Below are 25,704 nucleotides of genomic sequence, written 5' to 3' on the forward strand. Positions count from 1 at the left end.
TCTTCAATTCTAAAGAACGGTCCAGCCCCGAACTGTCAGCATTCCTGCTCCTCCGATGCTGCTTGGCCTGCTGTGTTCATCCAGCTCTACACCTTGTTCTCGCGGGGGAAATAATGACTTCCTGCTCAACAACCAGTCACCTCCTGGGGATCATGTCCCAAACTGCAGACACATTGTTAAACTCTAAGTGTGGGAAGTCAGCTAGTTAGCAGCCAGACAAAAATAAACGACAAAGGACTCCTTTCTCACCCTGACTTCTGGAATTCAACCACAATCAAATGGAATCGGAACTACAGAATAATCGACTAACCTGCAAAACTAAGCATCGTGAAATTGACTGATCAAATCCACTGCATAGCAATAGCATACAATACACCACTCCCCATGAGTGATTCAGAGATTGTTCTGTATATCTGCACATTTTTTTAATGTCGATCTTTTTGGATTCATTTCTTACTTCTAATCCGTGTGTATAGGTGTTGCATTACTAATTCTTCTCACGTTTAATAATGAATAAATTCACTGTTGGTTAACATAAGAAAGCCTAATGGACAATTTCTTTTATAATTGTAGTTCATTTGAATCTGGGAGAAAGATATCTGTAAGAGATGGTTTCAGAGATAGTAGGAACTGCAGATGCTTGAGAATCTGAGACAACAAGGTGTAGAACCGGATGAACACAGCAGGCCAAGTATCAGAGGAGCAGGAAGGCTGACGTTTCGGGCCTAGATCCTTCTCCAGAAATTCTGAAGAAGGGTCTAGGCCCGAAACGTCAGCCTTCCTGCTCGTCTGATGCTGCTTGGCCTGCTGTGTTCATCCAGCTCTACACCTTGTCGTCTCTGTAAGAGATGCGATCCTTTTCGCTTTAACCTCTTTATGATGGGGGAGTGAAAGTCCGAGCCAGTTTATCCTTCGTCACCGGGGATCTTAACAGTTTGGAGCATCCCATCTGGAACTATAAAGGAGTTGGGGAAAACCTGGCAGGCCGTGATTGTAACAAGGGTTATATATAAACACATAACAGACAGAGAAGCTCCAGACTCAGATTAAATTTTGAATGGCAGCAAGTATTAAATCATAGTCTGTTCAAAGGACTAGGGTAGAAAGAAAGGAATCCTTTCCTGTTCAATACCCAGTGAATCCACTTGGACAATGGATTTTAAATAATGACAGGATCAGGGCAAGAGGCAAGAGCATTAAAGTTAAATATTCTAGATGCTGGAAATCTGAAATAAATAACAGAAAATCCTGTAAAAACACTCAGCAGAGCAGGCAGCAGTTGTGGAGTCAGAAACAAAGTTAATGCGTAAGGCTAGTAACCAGAAGGACGATAAAGAATCCTTCCAACATGAGCCAATGGTAGGTGGTAATAGAGGGAGAGATTCCTTGTCAGCCTAATCAGTTATTGATGAGATGCTACCCAACCGTCTCCCAAACCATTCCTGGGGTTTCAAATTCCAAAGGGGGGAGAAAAGTGTTAAGTCACCTCAAGTTTCAACCACAACAGATGTGCAGCTGTTTTCAAAATGCATGTAGCATATTTACTTAAGGTACAGTAATTAAAAAGGAATTATCTTTATGTATAATTATTTTGCACTTTCCAAAATGGTAATAATTAAATCAAAGAGTCAACATCTCAAAGAATGTTATTTATTAACCAATTACATATCTTCCAATAAAGAAAAATATCCCAACAGCTTTCATGTTACAAAATCAGACCAATATTTCTGAGTGGTGTAGAGGTTCACATAATAAAAGGCACAATTTGGGTAAATGCATAGATGGGGATCCCTATCTGCAGCAATGTGCAGCTTGGCACTTTCAATTCTCATCACACAGCCTACAGAAGGCCTGCTAGAAATGAATCGTTAACAAACTTGCAAATGCGCCCTCTCCAAGCACCTCATCATGAAGCATCCACTATTCACTTTTCGCTGAATTCTAATTAAAATGAGGAAGGAGGTGGTCAGGATGAGTGGAGGTCCATCTCTTGGGTAGAATTAGATGAGTACAATACTCTCCTTGCCTACATTATACAGAGTGTCAGGGCAGCACCTCGCAGGCTCATGACATCCAATTGTTATTCACACTTTACAAGAAGTTGTCATTATAAAAGAGGGGAGACTTGTTTTGTACCATTATCTTGAACAAAAGATCACCAGAAGATTGAAAGATCAAAACAACGTTGTCTCTGTTAACATAATGATCTAATTTTGAAGGGCCACACATCTTCAGTTGACTTTCCCTCAAGGCTCGAGAGGGACACAATTGGGAATTGTAAACAACCTAATACTGTGACTAAAGAAAACAATGGCAAATATTTTGTTAAATACACAAAAGGCGCAAACACTTCCAAAGCATTCTAGCTGATCAAATAAAAGGTTAAGCTGATAATGATAATCAATGCTCAATTGCAAATTCGGGAGAAACTTCTTAAATAGAGAGGCGCGAATGCAAAACTCACTGCCAGTCGGAAGCATTGGAGGTAACAGAATAGATAGATCTAGGAGGATTTGTTAAACACAGGAGGTCATGACGAAGGAACAGAATGTGCTGATAGAGTGAGACTGAGTAGGGCAAGAGGAGGCTTGCGCTCATCATAAATACCGACACAGGCACCGTGGGTGAAATGGCGTATATCTGCACTGTGCTTTCTTTGTAATATGATCCTCACCCCTCCCTCTCAGAGTAGATTTCCCGCTTTTCACTGAAAGATCAGGGCTACCGGAAGAAAACTCAGAGCAGGTTTATTTCACTACAGGATACAATCTTTTCGTCAGATTGGGATGAGGGATACCACCAGGTTTCTAAAATCAAAAAGGATTCTATAAGAATACATTCAACAAAGTGGGGGGGGGGGGGTGGCCTCCACCCTTTGTGTATAAAGTGCATTAAAGGCCTTAAGCTTGTTCCTTACAACACCTTCTCAATAAGCCCTTTGGAATCAAGAGTCCAATGCCACAACAGTTATGCAATAGACTAGCAACCATCTTATCTTGGTCCCCATGAACCAAGTAACATGGAAAGTTTCCTGTGCTATTAACTGCAAATTAAGTCTGCATTCTCGCGGTCACTCACTCAGCACTGGTGCACAACTGCTTTGCTTCAGCCCAGGATGTGAACTCCTAGCGATTTAGGACTGCTGCAACGTCAAAGGCTGCTGCATGGAGTCTGTAGCAGGTACCCAATTCATACCAAAGGTAGCAAGCAACATCATAATCTACACAATGTTAACATGATATATCAAACAGTGGCATCCTTTCTCACAAAAGGAGGTATGAAAGTAATTCTGTGCCAGATGCCCAGGTATTGCAAGTGGTCCTGTACCACCACTGCAGACCAGGGCGGGTACTTGTACAAGAAAATAAAGTGTCAAAATGAACTGTCAGGTTACTGAGTAAATAATGACAGATGAAACATTATCATGTTTTTGTTGAGAACTACAAGTCAAAACACCAAGTGATCAAGTTGCTGCTGTAGAGCTCACCTTACAGTTCCTCCATGATTAAAGAGTCCAGAAACACCGGGCTCAGACGGGAATAACGCGAGTGAAGTACTAGGGATGAGGTTTTAAAAAAAGTCACATTTAACAAATAGTTCACCAAACACAATCTGTGATTTCGACATGGGCCTTGCAATATTTATGGATCGCAGCCCCTGTCAATTCAGAATCACAATTTGATAGTATAAAATGTAACATTTCAATATATGAAGAATGCCAAATAATTTCATTCTATTAATCGTCCTCTTGCCAAAACACAACTTATTATCATGCTTGCAGGATTAACTTAGCAACACACAAGTTCTCCCTATCTGCTAGCAATGCTTGATGCATGTGCAACATTTCCCTCTCCCACCATTCTAAAACTGTTCCAAGCAATAAAAGACTTGGTAACATTTACTATACCTTGCAGAAATTCTTTACAAGAGACAACCGACAACTCTAATAACAAGTCCAACGCTTCTGCAAATAACAGCTTATATTTTCCCTTGTTTGCTCTAGTATTAAACAGATGATGCCGTACAAAATTGTATATTGCCCATTTTAACTCCTAATTTATGAAATAGCTGACCATATCACGATGAGTCCTGCTAAAGTACTTGAGGAGTCAGGCATTTCACCATGTAAAAACAGGAACAGCAAACTGAGATTCTCCCGCCTTTACCCTCCCCATCAAAACCAAAACCAGAGACACAAAAACAAAGTGATAAAGCAGTGTAAAAGTATATACTAAAAATAATTTAAAACCAATTACACAACATGGCTCAAATAGAATGGTTTCGTGAGCTGCCAGTAATATGTGATCCTAGGACAACAGTCAGGTCACTTTTTGTTACTGTAGAATCCAATAAAATGGAGCAACAAAAGTTAAAATTTCAGGGCCTGAGACTGAGCAAACAGGCTATTAGCAATTCCAGAAGTCAGTCAATAACAAATACCGTCTTTCCAGAAATGTAGCAAACCACTTATGGATTATACCACTCCTGAATATGTTCTAATACAACAGTAAACATATGTGCTCCAAGCAGAGCTCCTCTCATGCACCATCCTCCCACTCCCATTCACCCCGGACCAAGGGTGGCTATGCCATGTACTCAAACCCTTCCAGCTAACACTGGGAAATGCCACATTTCAATTATTTTTCACAATTACTCATTTATCCTGAGAGAGATCACCTCGTTATGATACAACAACCTGCATTTATGTAGTGCCTTTAAAGTAAATCGGAGAAATATTAACGGAAGAGGATACGAGAACTTCTTTGTCAATGTTCCAAACTAAATGACGTGCCAATATGAATGTCACTGACTGCGTTTTGTCTCTGGACATACACACTGCAGTTAGACCAAGTTGGTTTCAATTCCATTTCATTCATTGGAAGCAAACCATATGTCAAATTCTGATCAGTTGGACTGACATGATCTGGTTTGTCATCATTAGGCAGCACAGCACATTTCTTGGCTACTCAAACTCAACACCTCTCCCAACAGACAGCAAAGGACGATGGTGTGGGGTGGAATCCTCGCCAATCCTCTACACATCGCTCAGAAACACACTGTCCAGAACCACAGGCAAGAGAGCAATTTCTCGCAAACGCATGCTCTTTGTCCTTAATGCCAAATTAAGGTCAACTGCCCACAAGCTTATTTTCCTGCTGGTTGCAGAGTCACCGAATTCTAATCTCCACTGTAAAAGGTAGAATGCTGCTCACAAAAGGAGCAGCTCAGGAATAGAGGTGCCATATTGAAATCGAACCAATATGTGCAGATTGACGTGCACTGTACATAAAGACACACCTCAAACACAGGGTCAGTAAATACGCCAGATTGGAGTATAAAAATATCGATCATTTCTTGAAAATGTTTGGGACTTGTCACATTCTCTTTTAATACCTGTGGGATCAAGGTATTTTCTGTCAGATAAATCGTCTATAATCAGAAAGCCCCACTTTTGAAATCATAATTTGTACACAATGGGATTTTACACTGCAGCGCAGGGAATTATAAACTGAGGGATGAACACATTAGACCAGAGCTAGGTGGTCCTGCACAATTTTCATGAGGAAATGATGCTTTCCTACATTATTTTAAGATTTTAATTTCTAAGTCTCATTGGGGAAATCACCACATCAATCTCTCAGATCGGAAATCAACATTGCTCTCAGAATCCTGGAAAAATTTAATTTTCATGCACAGAAGTCACTTCTAAAACAGATGAATATCATGTGACGAGGGAATAGGAGAGTTGGGAAAACAGGAGATCTGCACAGCTATTTGACAACTTTTACTCATCTGCATTTTACAAAAAACTTGATTTAAAATCACCTACATAACTAATATGTAAAAAGTCAAGGAATATCATATCGATACATTCAGTTTGCTGGCATCCTTAGGGCAAAAATCAGATGTTCATGTTTTGTTCTATAAATCTACAGATACAGTACTCAGTCAGGAATTACTGTAAACATGAGGTGATTCTACCAGTAATATCCAGAAGCCAGTCCAATCAAAGATAAATACAGCCTCAACACCTGAAAATAGTTGTTTGATCGACTCTAGATTGTCCTTTGCTCTAGCTCATCCTGTGGTACAACATTCAAATGCACAAACAACCCTTATCTTAGCAATGGAAGTGCTTACCACTCCTGGGTTATCTTCAGTCCAGCAAGCAGCATGTTTATCACTGGGCCATGCACTGACCATTGGACTCCTACAGCAATATCCACAAATCAAACTCCAACAAAGCAATTGGGAGTGCCAGCCCTCAATCACCCTCCCTCTAATTCTGCAGGAAGAGGTACCACCATCAGTTTTATCCAAGTTCCTCCAGGCTCCAGTAGCTAAAGTATAGCAGCTTTTTATATTAAAGTATTTTGAATTGTATACTGAAGAGGTTACCTATTGAGAAGTCTCAATATCTATAACACTAGTTATATGCTCTAAACAAAACAACAGTTACTGGATGCATGCAAAAATAGTCTTCTGCCTGTTTGTTCTATGACATAAACAAACTAAACTAATGAACAAGCTCCTAACAACATCAGATTTCATCAGCTACATGATTCTTAAACCTGAACATTAATGTGAAGCCATCAACTGCCCTGTCTTCACAATGCAACATCTTGGCAATGCAAACGCCATTGCTCTCGTGTCACTATTTTCAAAAGAAACTCAAAAGAAAATACGGCAAGCAAAACAGAGCAGGTAAAATGTTTCAATTTCGGGAATGAATCCCATCAATGGTCTTTTACTGCCTTTTCCCACAGGAACTTGCAGATGGCGTGTTAAGCAATATAAAAAGGAAATAAAAATACATTTTTATTGTTGACGATTGCCTATTAAAATAGGCAAATGATAGTTCGTTGAGGTATTGGTTTTATAAAACCAAACATCCCTTCAAAGCAGGATTTCAAAGCTTGTTAGATTAAGGTCAATTTGCACCAAGATTGTTTTTCTCCTCTTCCTTTAAATGAGAAAATGATTGAAGAAAGTAACTGCTTTTAAAACACCAAAACATTGCTGTAGGCTTTGGAGTGATCCCATTTAAATGCAACTTCATTATTGGAAGTTTCACAAGGGTTCCCAGAAAACTAAGATGCAGTCTCCTTGAAAAGCTGTATCTTGGCCCGGTTATTATTGGGATGGGAATTGTATAGGGGCTCATCTTCATCACAGTCATCAGTTTCACTGTCACGGTTGTTCCAGTCGGGTTTGAGGGGTGTCAGCTCAGGAGCGACAATATCGCCATCCTGTAAATAAACAAAAATGGGGTTAGGAACATTTGCCTTCCAGAAACGGACAATAACTGGCAAAGCTAAGTGCTGCAGAAACTCAGTGGCTCATACAACAGGAGTTATTTGACCAGTTAAAGATCTCAACAGCCCCCAGGACTGGCCAGCTTGGTGTTCCTTTTCATTTTACTCATTAGCGGATGTGGCTGTCACTGGCTGGGTCAGCGTTTATTGACTGTCCCTAGTTGCTTTGAGACGGTGGTGATGAGCTGCAGTCCATCTGCTGTCGGTTGACCCATAATGTCATTAGGAGGGTAATTCCAGGATTTTGATCCAGCGACAGTGAAGGAACTCAATATATTTCCAAGTCAAGATGGTGAGTGGCTTGGAGGGGAACTTGCAGATGGTGGTGTTCTCATGTATCTGCTGCCATTATCTCTACCATCTACAAGGACAATGTGCTTAGAAGGTGATGTTTAAAGAGCATTGGCGAATTTCTGCAGTGCATCTTGTAGGTGGTACACACTGCTGCGACTGAGCCTCCGTGGTGGAGGGACTGAATGTGGCACCTTGCCCTGGATGACGCCAAGCTTTGAGTGGCATTGCAGACGCATTCATCCAGGCAAACGGGGAGTATTTCATCACACTCCTGGCTTGTGCTTTGTTGATGCTGGACAGGCTTTGGGAAGGCAAGAAGTAAGTCACTCTCTGCAGGATTTCCAGCTCCCTAATGGCATTGTGGGTCGACCTGCAGTAGTTCAAGGCAGCAGCTCACCACCACCAACATCACCACCTTCAAAGGCAACTAGGGATGGGCAATAATGGGGGGGGGGGGGGGGGGGGGAAAGAGGCAGGTTCTTCGAATAAATTCTTTAAAAAAAAAGACAAACAAATACAAGAGATCATCATCTAGTCAATTTCCCTCATGCCAGTCAATTTTCACCACTTCTGTCTCCTCCTCTGACCAGAGGCACCTGTTTCAGTCCGTCACACAGAGCAAGCCCTTCAAAAGACTCACCAATGTCAAGGTTGAGCAAAGCATGCGGTAGGCTTTTGGACTGGTGAGGATGATCCGGATCTCTCTCAGTATCCACACACTTATACTTGCCCATTGGGGTCACCAATAACAATTGGAGAGCACCAGGGAATTTTTATGCCCTTCCTGGGGTGATTTTCCATCGCAGCACCAAATGCTGCCAAACATGGCTTTTGAGTTAGCGCCAAATCCCATGTGGTTCTGACTCACTGAAGCTATCCAGAAAATTCCTCACCCTATCAACTTCCGTTACTTTAACATGAGTTGGACATATTGAAATAAATAGGAAAAGTGTGACAATATGCACACGAGGATTCAAACTGTTCAGTGTGTCATTGGGATGAACCTGAATGCAAGAAAGATTTACACTTTTCACAAACTTCGAATGTCTCAAAGTTCTTTACAGCAAATTAAGTATTTTTGAAGTGTATCTGATGAAGGGTCTAGGCCCGAAACGTCAGCCTTCCTGCTCCTACGATGCTGCTTGGCCTGATGTGTTCATCCAGCTTCACACCTTGTTATCGCTTATTTTTGAAGTGTGGTTTGAAGCATGACAGCAAATCTCTGCATAGCAAGTTCCCACACACACCAATATGATAATGTCCAAATTATCTGCAATTATTGCTATTTATTAGGGAATGAATGTCGATCAAGACACGAGAGAGAAACTCCCTATTCGTCCTCATCAGGCATTTTTGTATTGCCTTGTATTTTACACTTTCATTCTATCACATTCTGTAAATTGTTTCATAGCATATGACACACGTACGATGAATTATGCCTGCAAGTTCTGAAAAACAACAAGAGGATAAGAGGAAAAAGAACATTCAGACCCTTCAGCAATCTTGAAACAGACACTCGTAGCCATGCGCCGGCATCTCCAGGTACTGCAATCCAACCTGCCCCAGCTCACAGCCTCCCTCTCCCAGACCTGCAAAGGAGCTCTCCTGTTTTTCATCCCCCGCAGGATACACAGACTGAACACCCAGTTCTACTCAGCTTCACTGGACACCAAAAATCGTACGTACAACAAACTCACTGGCTCCTGCCACCTTAAAAAGGATTCCCCCACCCCGCAAATCCCGAGCCTGTCCCTGCACCTCCCCCACCATGTACCCGCCACCATTGACCATGAGGACACGGCCGATGAACCCAGTGATGACGTCCCATCCGCCACCGCCGGGCACACCACTTCTGGGACCACGAATGCGACCGCTGCTGCAGTCACCGCCTCCACTTCCAGAACTAGCACCACATACGTCACCCTCACTGCTGCTCCCTATTTATTCCAGTTCCCTCTACCCATCCCCCTCTCTGAAGGCGGCTCTAGGCCCGAAACGTCAGCTTTTGTGCTCCTGAGATGCTGCTTGGCCTGCTGTGTTCATCCAGCTCCACACTTTGTTAAGAGGATAAATACTGCAGGTTTTGTTTTGAATGGGTGTATTGGTTCAGAAATGATGATCGCAATACAAAAATTCTCTGTATGCTTCCCAATATTTTTGGTTTTATTTCATGGACAATGGACGCCACTGGCCAGGCCAATATTTATTGCCCATCCCCAATTGCCCAGGGGGCAGTTAAGAGTTAACCACATTGCCGTGGGTCTGGAGTCACACGCAGGTCAGACCATGTAATGATGGCAGATTCTTTCCCTAAGGAAGTTAGTGGCCCCGATGGGTTTTTATGAGAATTAACAATGGCTACATCATTTAGCTAGCTTCTTACTTGAAATTTTTATTAAATCAAATTTCACCATCTATCCTGATGGGATTCGAACCGGTGTCCGCAGAACATTAACACTGGCCTCTGGATTATTAGCCCAGTGGTATCACCACTCCAGACTTTGGGCAACACCAGAAAACCTGGCATTGCGAGCGCAAGTGGCCTATGAATCAATCGTAAAGTAATCTTTCGACTACTATAGTGACACAATATTGTAATATTTCAGTACAGCAACATTCTCTTGTCTTGAGCTCCCTACCCTGGGTTTACTGAAGTTCTTGTTGATGCACCACTGTACAAAATGCTTCTTGGCTGCTTCCACACTTGGCTGATCAGACTTCTTGCAGTATACTTGGATCAGCTGCTCAGTAAACCTCTCTGGTAGCAGCTGAGATACCTGAATGGGTACAGGAGGAAAAAAGTTGATTTCACACCCAGTATCAATGGAGTGTTGACAATGAAGTCCCTGGGACAATGCAGTGAGCTTCAACATCACATCACAGTCAGCGGAGACTCTCTCAACTTCTCACACTGTGCAACAGGCAAACTTATCACACCCCAACCTACCACCATCTAAATGCCCAGGAAAATTCAATCACAGGCCTGGCCCACAGAAAACTGAAAGGGCTGCGGATGCCGTAAATCAGAAACAAAAACAGAAGTTGCTGGAAAATTTCAGCAGGTCTGGCAGCATCTGTAAAGAAAAAATATCAGTTAACATTTCAGGTCCAGTGACCCTTCCTCAGAACTGATGGTGGCTGGGTAAATAATAAAATGTGAGGCTGGATGAACACAGCAGGCCCAGTAGCATCTCAGGAGCACAAAAGCTGATGTTTCGGGCCTAGACCCTTCTCTGATGAAGGGTCTAGGCCCGAAACGTCAGCTTTTGTGCTCCTGAGATGCTGCTGGGCCTGCTGTGTTCATCCAGCCTCACATTTTATTATCTTGGATTCTCCAGCATCTGCAGTTCCCATTGTCACTGTGGCTGGGAAAATGCCAGGTTATATGCAGAAAATAGGGAGGGGGTAGGGTACGGAGTACATGATAGGGTAGAGCCTAAAGAGAAAGAACAGTTGGACAGACAAAGGAGTTGATAACGATCAGGCAAGGGGGGTGGGTAGTTGTTAATGGGGACTGTTAGTTGCTAACAATAGGTAGTGTGTAATGGCAGGCTGTGAGATTTTAAAAAAACCTGGTGTGTGGGGAAGGGGACTAGGACATGGGAAAGTTTAAGCCCTAAAATTATTGAACTCAGTATTGAGTCTGGAGGGTTGCAGGGTCCCCAAGTGGAAAATGAGGTGTTGTTCTTCTAGCTCGAGTTGAGCTTTGCTAGAACACAGCAGCAAGCCAGCGACAGAGATGTTGGGCAGGAACAGGATGGTGTGTTAAAGTGGCAGGCAATGGGTAGCTCATGGTCTTTTTTGCAGGCAGAGTGCAAATGTTCTGCGAAGAGTCATCCAGTCTATGTTTCGTTTCCCCAATGTAGAGGAGACTACATTGTAAGCAGCGAATGCAGTCGATGAGATTCTGAGAACTGCACCTGAAGTGTTGCTTCACCTGGAAAGTATGTTGGGCCCTTGGATACTGGGGAGGGAGGAGGTAAATGGGCAGGTGTTGCACCTTCGCCAGTTACAGGGGAAGGTGCCGTAGGGCTGTGTGGAGGTGTTGGGGTGAAGGATACATGGACCAGGGTGAACCAGAGTGAATGGTCTCTGCGGAAGGTGGAAAGGTAGGGAAAGGGAATATGTTTCTGGTGGTGGCATCTCGTTGGAGGTGATGCAAGCGATGATCTTCTGGTTGTCGATGCTGGTTGAATGGTAGGTAAGGACAAGGGGAACCCTATTGCTATGGCAGGAGGGAAGGGCAGGGGTGAGGGCAGAAGTGCAGGAGATGGATCTGACCTGGTTGACAGCCCTTTTGACAAGGATGAAATGCCACCTCAGGAATGGCAATAATGGAACGTGTAAGGAGCAGTAAGCAAATAAAAGTAGTGATGGAGATCAAAATGGTGGGTGGTTCCTTTGGCCAAGGCCAGGTGGGGTGGGTGTACTGTACTCACAGGGAGACATGGGAGTGATGGGGTGGTGTAAGTGGAAAGATGAGGTTCTGACAGGGGTGGTTGAAGGAGGCTACAAAATGGTTGGATCAGGGAGGAGGAGTTGCCAAGGAACATAAGTTTATTCTATTCATTTTGTGGAATGTGGGCGTCGCTGGCTGGCCAGCATTTCTTGCCCATCCCTAGTTGCCTCTGAGGTGGTGGGGGCCTTCTTGAACCGCTGCATTCCTCCTGGGGTTGACCCACCATGCCAACGGCAAGAGAATTCCAGGATTTTGACCCAGCAACAGTGAAGGAACGGTGATATATTTCCAAGTCAGGATGATGAGTTACTTGGAGGGGAACGTGGAGGTGATGGTGTTCCCATATATCTGCTGCCCATGCCCTTCTAGTTGGAAGAGGTTGTGGGTTTGGAAGGTGCTGTCTGAGGATCTTTGGTGAATTTCTGCAGTGCATCTGGTGGATAGTACACACTGCTGCTACTGAGCGTCGATGGTGGACGGAGTGGATCCATGTGGGTGTAGTGCTAATCAAGCGGGCTGTTTTGTCCTGGATGGTGTCAAGCTTCCTGAGTGCTGATGGAGCCGCACTCATCCAGGCAAGTGGGGCGTATTCCATCACACTCCTGACTTGTGCCTTGTAGATGGTGCACAGACTTTGAGGAGTCAGGTGGTGAGTTACCCACCACAGTACTCCCAGCTTTTGACCTGCTCTCAAGCAGAGTTAGAAGAATTCATCAATATGCTCAATAATTATCAACCGTCATTTAAATTAAACCTAAAGCCACACTACACAAGAGAAGCACCAAGTATTGAAATTGGCACAAGACAACAGGCATAAATTAGTAACTAAAGATTTTTTTCATAAATTAACTGGCATATGCTTCTCTAGCCTGGTGGGAGGGGGAAAGTGAGCTGGGGTGGGTGAATAGAGAAGGAGACTAGAAGAGTGGAGGAAGAAAAAGGGTCCAAGAGGGAATGGGGTACAGGTCAGAGGTTCCCAGTGAGGTGAGGGATGGGTTGGACGGGAGATTTGGGGAGAGAAGCTGCAATGAGATGGGGAGAGTTAGCAGAGGCAGGCTGCAAGGGAGGCAGGAAAATTTCAAACGCATCAACAAAAGGAATGCTCAGATAACTGAAAGCTTGAATGTCTACAAAATCACTAATGATTAGAAAAATGAGAGGAGATCTCACCGAAACATAGGATACTGAAGAGTGTGACAGGGTAAATGATGAGAGGATATTTGCCCTCTTGGGAGAGTCTAAGACTAAACGGGCATACTCTCAGAATCAAGAGGCACCAATTTAAGACTGGGATGAAAAAGAACTTCTTCTGAGGGTTGACAGTTTTTGGTACTCCTTGCCACAGAGAGCTGTATGGGCAGAGTCCTGGTGCATATATTAGGCTGAGGTAGATTCCTGATCAGTCAGGGAACAGGTAGAAAAGTGTGCAGGAGGAATGTTGGAACAGCTTTGATCCTGTCGAATGGTGGAGTAGTCTCAAGGGGTCGAATGGCCTTCCCCTGTTCCTGCTTATGTTCTTATGATAACAAACTTCCACAGAGACAGCTTGTAGAATCCTTAGCTTAAGGCTGCACATGGGGGAAAAATAAAGTGGGTGCTATTGTAATGAACGCCAGAGATCAAGGTTTGAGATGAGGTAAAATGTAACTGCCTGGTTAAAGTCTTCCAGTTTCAGCTTCTACAATTAGCTATGGTTTAACCTGCCTAGAGGAAATGTGTTTCAGTTGATGGTATTCTGTGCAGAAAAGTATACACCAGTTAATTTAAGGAAAAAAGTCTTTTGTTACTAATTTATGCCTGTTGTTTTGTGCCAATTTCAATACTTGGTGCTTCTCTTATGTATTGTGGCTTTAGGTTTAAGTTAGTGGATGGTTGATAATTATTGAGCATATTGATGAATTATACTAACTCTGCTTGAGAGCGAGTGCAAACTGCTCACATAAAAACACAAATACAGAAGGGCCCAACGCAGGAGTTACTGTGACTGGAAAAGGTACTTCTTTCAGCCAAAAAGAAAATAGCAGACTCCAGAAGTAGAAATGTAGCCCTACAGAAAATCTCATGAGCCTTTGAAAAGCTTAAATGCAATGTATTTCAAATCTCTAAAGAACTACACAACAGCTCAAAAGGGAGAGCTTTCGCAGGCTGAGCACACGGCTGCCTCACTCACACCAGGCCTTCAATCAGTGCATACCTGGACAGTGCTGACATGTTAAAGCCACATTTATAAACAGGATTGATTGCCTTTGCAAACACTGATGTTACCTGGTCTTTGCGAATTTTGATTGCCTGGTTGGGGTTGTTCTTGCAGTAGAACCAGACTTTGTTAATGGGGTTTTCTTTGGCCATCCCATAGTCTATCTGAACAACCTAGATCGAGAGAGAGGGAGATCAGGAATCTTTCCAACATTTGCATCAGAAACATTGCTGCAATTGCATGCCGCTTTGCTAGTAAAATGACTAACATCTACAGAGTGCCTTCCACAAGCTTTGGAAACCTCAAAGGGCTTTAGAGTTGATGCATATTTTGAAGGACATTCATCATCATAATGCAGGAACCATAGCAGTTTATTTGTGCATAGCAGGCTATCACAAAGCAATCATCGAGTTGTACAGCATGGAAACAGACCTTTCCATCCAACTCATCCATACCAGCCAGATATCTAAATAAACGTAGTTCCATTTGCCAGCATTTGGCCCATATCCCTCTAAACTCTTCCTATTCATGTTCCCATCCAGATGTATTTTAAATGGTGTAATTGTACCAGCCTCCACCACTTCCTCTGGCAGCTTATTCCATACACCTTCCATGTGTGAAAAAGATGCTCCTTAGATCCTTCCCCTCTCACCTTAAACCCTCTGGTTTTGGACTCTCCTACCATGGGATAAACAACTTATTCACCCTATCGATGCCTTTCCTGATCTTATAAACCTCTGTAAGGTCACCCCTCAGCCTTTGGCGTTCCAGGGAAAATAGCCCCAGCCTATTCAGCCTGTCCCTACAGCTGAAGCCCTTCAATCCTAGCTTCAGTCTTGTAAACCTTTACTGATCCCGTTTGAGTTTAACAACATCTTTCTGAAAGCAGAGAACCGGTGTGATGTGATAATGATCTGGTAAATCTATTTTAATAAATGTTGGCTGAGGGACAAACATAGACTCTAGGAGTCTTAGAACATAGGACATAGAACAGTACAGCACAGTTCAGGTCCTTCAGCCCCCACAATGTTGTGCCGACCTATTATCCTACTATGATCATTCTACCATGCATACTACATTTTACTATCCTCCATGTGCCTATCCAAGAGTCGCTTAAAAGTCTCTGAAGTATCTGACTCCACTACCACTGCCAGCAGCCCATTCCACACACCCATCACTCTGAAGAACCTACCTCAGACAGACATCCCCCCTATTCCTTCCTCCAATCACTTTAAAATTATGCCCCCTTGTAATAGTCATTTCCGCCCTGGGATAAAGTCTCTGACTATCCACTCTATATATGCCTCTCATCATTTTGTACACCTCTATCAAATCACCTCTCATCCTTCTTCGCTCCCTCAACCTTCCCTCATATAACCTGCCTCCAGTCCAGGCAGCATCCTGGTAAATCTCCTCTGCACTCTCTCTAAAGCTTCCACATCTTTCCAATGATAAGGTGACCAGAACTGAACACAATATTCCATGTGTGGTCTAACCAGAGTTTTACAGAGCTGCAGCACAACCCCAGGGCCCTTAAACTCAATTGCCTTGCCGACGAAAGCCAACACACTATACACCTTCTTTACAACCCTACCAACTTGGGTAGCAACTTTGAGGGATCTATGGACGTAGACCCCAGGATCCCCTGTTCCTCCACACTGCCATAAATCCTGCCATTACCTGTATTTTGCATTCAAATTTGACCTTCCAAAATGAATCACTTCACACTTTGCTGGGTTGAATTTCATCTGCCACTTCTTTGCCCAATTCTGCATCCTGTCAATTTCCTGTTGCAAACTACAACAGCCCTCCACTCTGTCCACAACTCCACCAACCTTCGTGTTATCGGTAAACTCAGTAACTCACTCTTCCACTTCCTCATCCAAGTTATTTATAAAGATCACAAAGAGCAGAGGTCCCAGAACATATCCCTGTGGAACACTGGTCACTGAGCTCCAGGTTGAATACTTTCCATTTACTACCACTCTGTCTTTTATTGGACAGCCAGTTTTGTATCTAGACAGCCAAATTTCCCTGAATCCCATGCCTCCTAACTTTCTAAATGAGCCTACCATGTGGAACCTTATCGAATGCCTTGCTAAAATCCATATACACCACAACCACTGTTCTATCTTCATTGATGTGTTTTGTCATATCCTCAAAGAATTCAATAAGGCATGACCTGCCCCTCACAAAGTCATGTTGACTATTTCTAATCAAACTGTGCTTTTCCAAATAATCATAAATACTATCTCTCAGAATCCTCTCAAATAATTTGCCCACCACTGAAGTAAGACTGACCAATCTGTAATTTCCAGGATAATCCCTATTGCCTTTCTTGAAGAAGGGAATAACATTTGCCACCCTCCAAACCTCTGGCACTACTCCAGTGGACAATGAAGATGCAAAGATCATTGCCAAAGGGGCAGCAATCTCTTCCCTCACTTATTGTAGAAACCTTGGGTATATCCTGTCTGGCCCAGGGGACTTATCTTTCCTCATGTTTTTCAAAATTTCTAGCACATCCTCCTTCCTAACATCAACCTGTTCAAGCATATCTGCCTGTTTCATGCTGTCCTCACAAAGGTTAAGGTCCCTCTCACTGGTGAATACTGAAGCAAAGTATTCATTCAGGACCTCCCTATCTCCTCTGAGTCCGCGCACAAGTTCCCTCCACTGTCTCTTATTGGCCCTACCCTCATTCTGAGCATCTAACCTCACTCTGGCCATCTTGTGGCATAAAACATCGGTGTTCGAGTCCCACCTATTCCACCAGTGCATCATAACATGTCTAAATAGGGTAACTGAAAATAATTAAATACTCATTGGACAACAGAAAAAAAGAAGGAAAAAAAGGTAGGAGAATGTTAATGCGATTGTTACATTTAAAGAAAGCAATTGGTCAAGATCAGACAACTTAGCTTAATCTCAGTGGTGGGAAACAGTGGAAACTGCAGTCAAATGTGTGTAATGCAACAATTTCTGAAAATCCATTTTGACATTTTATCCTGAAGGCAGAATATCTGGCAGTGCAGCACGCCATCTCTCTACTGGGATTGTGAGCACATATTTCATGGTCCAAGTTTCTGGAAAGGGATTTGAAATCGCAATGGTTTGCAGGACCAACAGGAAAGCCACTTCATCTCCCCTGTCCCCACGTCCCCAGCAAAAGACTGTTGAGAAGAGGTATCCTGTTCATCAGATTACCAACGAGCAAACAATGGGGAAAACATTGCACGTGTAGAACAATTACACTTCTAGCTGAAAACAGACTTGGGAGGGCACGAGATAAGACAGAGAGGATCAAACAACACAAAAAAGACACATGCAGCTCTAAATTAATACTAGGTTAAATCACAAAAGATTGCATTTTAAAACAGCATCACTGACAATTCAATCTGGAAACATAAATTGCCCTGAGATAGTAGTAACTGCCGATGCTGGAGAATCTGAGATAACACGGTGCGAAGCTGGATGAACACAGCAGGCCAAGCAGCATCTCAGGAGCAGGAAAGCTTGACGTTTCTGGTCAGGTCATCATAAGAACATAAGTAGATAGGAACAGCAGGAGGTCATTCAGCCTCACAAACTTGATCTGCCACTGAATCATGACCAATCTGTATCTTAACTACATATACACAGCATGGCTCCATGATATTTAATACTCTTGTCTATCAAAACAAAAAAAAAAATCAGACAGACAATCTCAGTTTGGAAATTTTCAATTGATCCTCAAACTCCAGAGTTCTTTACTACCCTTTGTGTGTGAGTGCTTCCTGATATCTTCTCCGAGTGACCAGGTTCTAATGTTAAGGTTGTGTCTCTTAAAAACAATGAGGAGAGAATTAAGAGAGAGATAACAGCGCAGATCTGGATGAGCACAGCAGGCCAGGCAGCACCAGAGGAGCAGGAAAGCTGACGTTTCAGGTCTGAACCCTTCTTCAGAGGAAAGAATTTTCTTTCTTTGAATAACAAATGTAACTGCGGAATTCTACAAAGGACCAGGATGTGATTCCTTATTGGGGCCCAAATCAGTGTGACATGTCTATGGCCAAGTGAAAAATCAAATCATATGGAGGAGGGACTGAAGGCCACACCGCTAACCCATTTGAACAATCAACATTTTTAAAGTGCTAGTCGGCAAAAAAAACTCTTCCTAGAATCTGTGAATCAGCTGCTTGGCCAATATACTGGGCAGAGCAAATACTGGTTGCTCTACATTTCAGCAAGTAATTAGCACCCTGCAGTCAAAGAGGATTAGTAGGAAATTAAAGAAAAACTGATTTAGGCTCACAAAGAGTAAATCCAGTGTTCACGCTACAATTTAGAATGCACAGCACCATCACAGATCTCCACCATTATTGATGTCAACTCCTGAGCAAGAGAGCTCAGTGAATAAAGATAAAATGCAGTCTGTCTCAGAAGAAAATCTTAGAATCTCCCTTGTCTCTCCATGAGAAAGCTCCAGGAATCCACAATTACCATCAGTTCCACTCTTAACTAGACTCGCCTCCTCACATTGAAATGGCTGTACTCAAGTATCAAAGTTTACACTCTAGCTAAGGCAGAATATCAAATGGAGTTGTAGGTTCACCTCTATAGATTATTAACACCACTCCAAAAGCAATAACACTCAGTGGCTAAGGTTTTTCCCCAAGCAAGAATCTTGCACATTCAAGACCCACTCTACAGACGTGGGCACATAAGCCAGGCTGAACACTTCCAGTGCAAGCACTGTATTTGTGGATCAATTCCAGAATAAACTGATCAGCGATTTACCACTGATTCATCAACAACGCCGTCATTTTGTACAGTGACTTTTGTGTACGAGCGGGAGTGAGTATGTGTGTCGTATGCACGTGTGCAAACACACTGGAAGCAAGGAATTCACTATTCATTGGTACTTAAGAACTGGAATGTAGTCAGATGAATGAGTCAAATCAGACAAGTGGCCATTTAGTTTCAATTGAGTTGGCAGTGTGAATACTGGCAGCTGCATCTCAAACAAGCTAAGCAGCTCCTCAGCCAATGCTCACGTACACACACATTATTCAGTTGAGATTTACAAGCGAGAAGAATGACAGCTGATTTCATTCTCCCGAACACAGATGTACAGGAACTTTAATCAACGCTTCAGCTGATGACTGCAGTGCAATAAGCTTATTCAGCAAGGTTCAGGATTTTAACCTCGACCCTTCATTCAAGGGATGGGCAGGTGAAGAAACTCAACCTCACCAATCCAATCACTTACATTTACAATGAAGTCTTCTGGAACAAGGACTGCATCTACAGGTGTCGATGGGATAGTTGCAGCAATCTGTTTGTTCAACTCAGTGATTTCCTCCTAAAAAGAAACAGCAGATTGCGACAGCTTCACTTGAAGTTGTTTTTATACAGAAATGAAGTTGCTTTACACAATAAAACCTCCATCGCATCTCAAAAGCAAAAGCAAAACATTGTCAAATTCATGTTAAAAATGTTCAACAAATTCATCCAAATAGCTAAGCAACAACAACACTTTGCATTCATATAGCACCTTGAACAGAGTAAACATCCAAGGGTATTTCAAAAAATTACCAAATTAAGTGACACTAAGTCTCAGAAGCAATTATTAGGACTAGCATGGATGACCAAAAAAAGAATTGGTCAAAGTAGTATGTTGGAAGACATTTCTTATAGAAAGCCAGACAGAGAACTGGAGAAAAATTAGAAGGAAATTCCACTGTTTTATTCTTAACCAACTGAAAATATGGTGGCAAATGGTAGGTCCAAAGAAAATCAGGGATGCAGAACAGACCAGAGTTGGTAGAGGGTTTTGGAACAGACATTCAAACAAGGAGCTAATGAACCAGAAGCCAATGAGGCAAACTCAGGAGAGACGTGAGAATGGGTCACAGTGTGAGTTAGGATATACACTTCTGAGAAAAGGAACAGAATTTCCTGTTTGATTCGATTTGACTTATTATTGTCACATTATCAAGATGGAGAGGTTCCAAAAGAGATTTACCAGGATGTTGCCAGGTATGGAAGGCTTGAGTTTTTAGGAATGGCTGGGGCTTTTTTCACTGATGGAAGTTTATACAATAACATGAAGTATAAATAGAGTTGATGACAGTTCTCTTTTCCCTAAAGTGGGGAATTTCAAGACTAAGGGGCACATTTTTAAGTTGAGAGAGTGATTTAAAAAAGACATGAGGCAAATTATTTTTTTTAACACAGAGCATGTGGAATGACCTTCTTGATGAAGTGGTGGATGCGGGTACAATTACAACATTTAAAAGATGCTTGGACAGATACATGAACAGGAAAGGTCTAGAGGGATAGGGCCAGGAACAGGTAGGTAGAATATTTTAGCTTGGGATTATGTCCAGCATGAACTGGTTGAAGAAAAGGGTCTGTTTCTGACTCTGTGTACCGAGGTTTGGTGAAGTTTGATTTTGCGTGCAGCACAGGCAGATCATACCACACAAAGATCATAAGGTGATTAAACATGGTGAGGAATACAAAGGCCCAGCTGCAAAGAAGTGCACAAAAAGCAAGACCAACATTGGATTTGAAATTTGTAAGGTCCATTCAATAGTCTACTAACAGCAAGGAAGAAGCTGTTCTTAAATCTGATGGTGCACAGGTTCAAGTTTTTATATCTTCAGCCCAACAGAAGAGGTTGAAAGAGATTATAACTAGGGCAGGAGGGGTCTTTGATGATGTGGCTGTCTTTCCGAGGCAGCGAGAAATGTGATGAAGTCAATGGAAGGAAGGTTAGTTTGCATGATGGACTGGGCTGTGTTCACAACTCTGTTAGTTTATGTTCCTAGACAGTGCAGTTGGCATACCACACCGTGATGCATCCAGATATAGATGCACCATCGAAAGCATTCTAAGAGTTGGAAAGAGTCCTTATGTTTGCGAGAGAACAATGTGAACAAACAAAAGGGTGGAGTTAGACTGAGCACAGGACAGGCTTAGGGTGCAACACTGTAGACAAACTCACAAGTGATGAGGAGTATTGTTTAAGAGGTCAACAAGAACAGCTGTGGAGAAGGTCAGGAAGGTGAGAAAGCTGTGAATGGAACTTTGGCTGCCAAAGAATCTAAATTCAAAATAAGTGGCCAGAACGTGCAGCTTCTGGGAACAACTAAGCAGGTCTCCACAGTATTTTCTCATGAAGATAATTCAGCTTTATTCTCAATTGCTTTCCTGTGGGAGGACCAGATTGTTGATTTTTGGAGGCTATAATGTGAAGTAGAAGTTGGACTGCTATAACTGCAATAATAGGAAAGTTGTTTGCAACTTGAAAGTCAAGGGTTGCATATTTTTGGAGGTGGTAGCAAGAAGACTGAAAGTGAAAAGCACCTAGAATCTTTTGAGTTACGACAATTCTGATTGGCAACAAACCCTGATCAGTTGAGCTACAAAGTGGCAAAAAAGATTTAAGTACTGAGGGTAGCAAGGAGTAAGAGACATCCAGAGGCTGCAGACAAAGTCTCTCTCTCCCCCTCCATGTGGGCAAACAGACAGAAAGCCTAAAAGATTTCATAGAATCTTCTATCTCACCTGATAAACCATTCAGCATATCACCATACAGATAAGAGAATCTTTCTAAGAAAGATGGCAAATCGGAATTCTGTTTATCCTGTACATAGAGATGATGGGAACTGCAGATGCCGGAGAATCCAAGATAACAAAGTGTGGAGCTGGATGAACACAGCAGGCCAAGCAGCATCTCAGGAGCACAAAAGCTGACATTTCAGGCCTAGACCCTTCATCAGAGAGGGGGATGGGGAGAGGGTTCTGAAATAAACAGGGAGACAGGGGGAGGCGGACCGAAGATGGATAGAGGAGCAGATAGGTGGAGAGGACAGTATAGGTGGGGAGGGGATGGGTCAGTCCGGGGAGGACGGACAGGTCGAGGAGGCAGGGAGAGGTTGGTAGGTGGGAAATGGAGGTGCGGTTTGAGGTGGGAGGAGCAGATAGGTAAGAGGAGAACAGCTTAGGGAGGCAGGGATGAGCTGGGCTGGGTTTGGGATGCAGTGGGGGAGGGGGAGATTTTGAAGTTTGTGAAGTCCACATTGATACCATTGAGCTGCAGAGTTCCCAAGCGGACTGAGTTGCTGTTCCTGCAACCTTCGGGTGGCATCATTGTGGCACTGCAGGAGGCCCATGATATGAGACTGGTTTCCATGTGCTTCCTCCCACCTCAAGCTGCACCTCCATTTCCCACCTACCAACCTCTCCCCGCCTCCTTGACCTGTCCGTCCTCCCCGGACTGACCCATCCCCTCCCCACCTATACTCTCCTCTCCACCTATCTGCTCCTCTATCCATCTTCGGTCCGCCTCCTCCTCTCTCCCTATTTATTCCAGAACCCTCTCCCCATCCCCCTCTCTGATGAAGGGTCTAGGCCTGAAGTGTCAGCTTTTGTGCTCCTGAGATGCTGCTTGGCCTGCTGCGTTCCCAGCTCCACACTTTGTAATCCTGTACATATTCAGTTTCTTTCCATGCATTAAACTGTTTGTCTTTCGTCTATCTTTATCATGACTGTATGCTTGTGTTTGGGAATTTGAAGGGGGGTACAGTACAAGGTACATAAAATTAAAAATCCTTTCCTTTCACTGCTCTTGTTAAAGTTAAGTGTGCAACAATAAATAGAAATCTTTTACAGCACTGGTGTGAATTGCTTTTGTCATCAGTAGGAAGCAGTCAGGCAAATCAGATACTGGTGGTCTCAGTGGGATTTTTATACATTCTTATATTTTGAGATGAATTGCAAACAGTGGAGCAGAAATATCAATGCATTTTCCCAATTAAGTCCTGATACTGGCTAAGAATCCACTTATCCTGTTAAGAATCAAGCTGGAGAAGTTCAGCTGGGTACCAACAGGAAGCGCATGGAAACCAGTCTCATATCTATGGGTAATTCATCAAGGTGCACCCCAGAGATAACTAGATACGAGAGATTAACAAAATTGCCCATCTCTGAACATTAAACCATACATGGCACGGAGCCTGTAAACCAGTAAAAATAATCTCCCCAAAATGACTTCACTGGAAGAAGCCTAAATTATAAGTATGCAGACGACACCAAAACTGGTGGCGTAGTCAAGAGTGAAGGTGGTTATCTAAGATTACAATGGGATATTGATCAATAAGACCAATGGGCTGAAGAGTGGTAGATGGACTTCCATTTGGATAAATGTGAGATATTGCATTTTGATAAGACACACACGAGTAGGACTTACACAGTTAAAAGGTAGGGCCTGGGTAGTGTTGTTGAACAACGAGACCTTGGGGTTCAGGTACATAGTTCTTTGAAAGTTGCATCACAGATAGGCAGGGTGGTTGAGATGGCATTTAGCATGCTCGCCTTCATTGCTCAGAGCTTTGAGTATAGGATTTGGGAAGTCATGTTAAGGTTGTGCAGAGTGTTGGTGAGGCTGCTTCTGGAGTACTGTGGTCACCCTGCTGTAGGGAGGATATGACGACAGTGGAGAGGTTTCAGAAGAGATTTGCCAGGGTGTTGCCAGGAATGGAGGGTTTGAGTTATAAGCAGAGGCTGGATAGGCTGGGACTTTTTTCACTGGAGTGCAGGGAGTTTCAGGGGTCCTTTTTACAGGTTTATAAAATTGTGAGGGATATAGGTAAGGTGAATAGCAAATGCCTTTTTGCTAGGGTGGGGACATACTTTTAAAGTGAAAGGAGAAAGATTTAAAAAGGATCGGAGGAGGAACTTTTGCCACACAGGGTGGCTGGTGTGTGAAATGAACTGCCAGAAGAGGTGGTGGATGTAGGTACAGTTACAACATTTAAAAGACATTTGGACAGCTACATGGATAGGAAAGGGCTAGAGGGACACGGGCCAAATGGGACTAGTTTAGTTTGGAAACATGGTCTGCATGGATGAGTTGGGCCAAAGGGTTTGTTTCCATGCTCTATGACTCTACAACGAACACAGGAAGAATAGGTAGAAGTCAGCGACTGGCAAATTAAGTTAAGATAAATTAGAAGACTTTCCTAATGCAGAAAGTAATGAGAACATGTAATATGCTGCCAGAATGATTGAAACTGGAAGCACTCATACAGTGTGCATCAATGTGGGAGGAGGGTGGGTTAAGCAAACAAGAGTGGAGGCAGGGCAAGGATGGAATGGGAGGAGATTCATGTGGATTATAAAAATTGGTTTAGACAAGTTGAGCAACTTTGCTTGGCTTTTGTGTTGACCATGCTGCACAGTGTGAGCCACCTACTGGTTGAATAGTAGTTTCAGCTTCAGGTTGAGTTTGACCGATCCATTTGTACAACTTGCGACAAATGATATTGTTCAGGATTTCCTGAGCAGGTTTCAACTCAGCTTTCGATGAATTCAGGATCTGTTGAAAGATTTCATCTGCGAAAAGCAACAAGCAAAACACCAGTCAACTAACTACATTCTTGCCTCTTCTGCACCTGATAAAACACAGTAAATATCGAACAAAAATACCCCAGGACCTGAACAATGTCATATTCCACCACAGTTTAGATGATTACTAAACCTTTGGAGAGGGTATAGATTGAAGTTGCTAGAATGTCAGCAGGGGTAGAGGATCTTAAGTCACGCAGAGATCACAGAAACTGGGATTTTTCTCCTTGGAGAAGGTTAAGGGGAGAATTCATAAGGGCATTTGTCAGAATTCCCCATGGCTTCAGGGGGTAAGTAAGGAAATACTCTTACCACTAGTAAGGTGGCTGGCAACTAAAAGATAAAAAAATTAAAGATAATTGGCAAAAACACCAGATTGGAGTTTAGGAGAACCCTGTTTCAGGCAGGAAGGTGTCTTGAGTTAGAGCTGCATTGTCTGAAAGACAGATTTGCCAATAACTTTTGAACGGGAAATGGGATAAATAGCATTAGTGATCCACTTTTAATATCTAGCAGATGTCTCACTGAAAGGCAAAAAAAAAAGAGGAGTCACATACAATGTTCCATCTAAGCTGCACAGCCGTTCCCAAGTATCCATCACACTGACTGACCTCAGAGGTACTCTGCGACAATGTAAACAAAAATCAGAGGGGACAGAAGGCACACCTCATCCCATACAGTACAACATCCAGCATGTCGTTGGAGCAATGCAAACTGAAGTCATGCTACGGGAGTCTACGAATGACAGACACAGCTGAGCCGGCGGGAAATTGAAGATTTTGACGGGCGATTCCTGTGTCTGAGCTGCGGACGCTACAGTACATCAGGGAGAGAGAAGAGAGGGGTGCCTGGACAGGGCCCCTTCAATTTCAAAATCGGGCGCATGGTCAGAGACAGAAGGGTGTGATTGTGAGGGAGGCAGGAACGAGGATCCAGAATTTAGCTTTGCAGGAGCCTCAGCCATTGCCCTCCTCCAATATTAACGAGATCCATGCTCCCACCATACACCTTCGAAGTATACATTTAAAAAGTAGCTACAGTAC

At 43.1% G+C, this 25,704-nt stretch overlaps 1 protein-coding gene across 2 annotated transcripts in view; it reads right to left on the reverse strand.

Moving 5' to 3' along the window:
• Window positions 1-2,855: 2,855 nt before the first annotated feature.
• The window catches only part of samhd1 (SAM domain and HD domain 1), a 68,893-nt gene continuing 46,044 nt past the window's right edge, over window positions 2,856-25,704 (reverse strand). For both annotated transcript variants that reach the window (XM_048550210.2, XM_048550209.2), the window contains exons 12-16: window positions 24,510-24,649; window positions 19,518-19,610; window positions 14,335-14,439; window positions 10,250-10,387; window positions 2,856-7,250 (exon numbers count right to left, since the gene is read on the reverse strand). In XM_048550210.2, the coding sequence (XP_048406167.1) occupies window positions 7,092-7,250; window positions 10,250-10,387; window positions 14,335-14,439; window positions 19,518-19,610; window positions 24,510-24,649 (635 nt within the window). In that variant the 3' untranslated portion in view covers window positions 2,856-7,091. The remainder of the gene's footprint in view (window positions 7,251-10,249; window positions 10,388-14,334; window positions 14,440-19,517; window positions 19,611-24,509; window positions 24,650-25,704) is intronic.

This window comes from Stegostoma tigrinum, chromosome 19, assembly GCF_030684315.1.
Source record: "Stegostoma tigrinum isolate sSteTig4 chromosome 19, sSteTig4.hap1, whole genome shotgun sequence".
Taxonomy (NCBI): domain Eukaryota; kingdom Metazoa; phylum Chordata; class Chondrichthyes; order Orectolobiformes; family Stegostomatidae; genus Stegostoma; species Stegostoma tigrinum.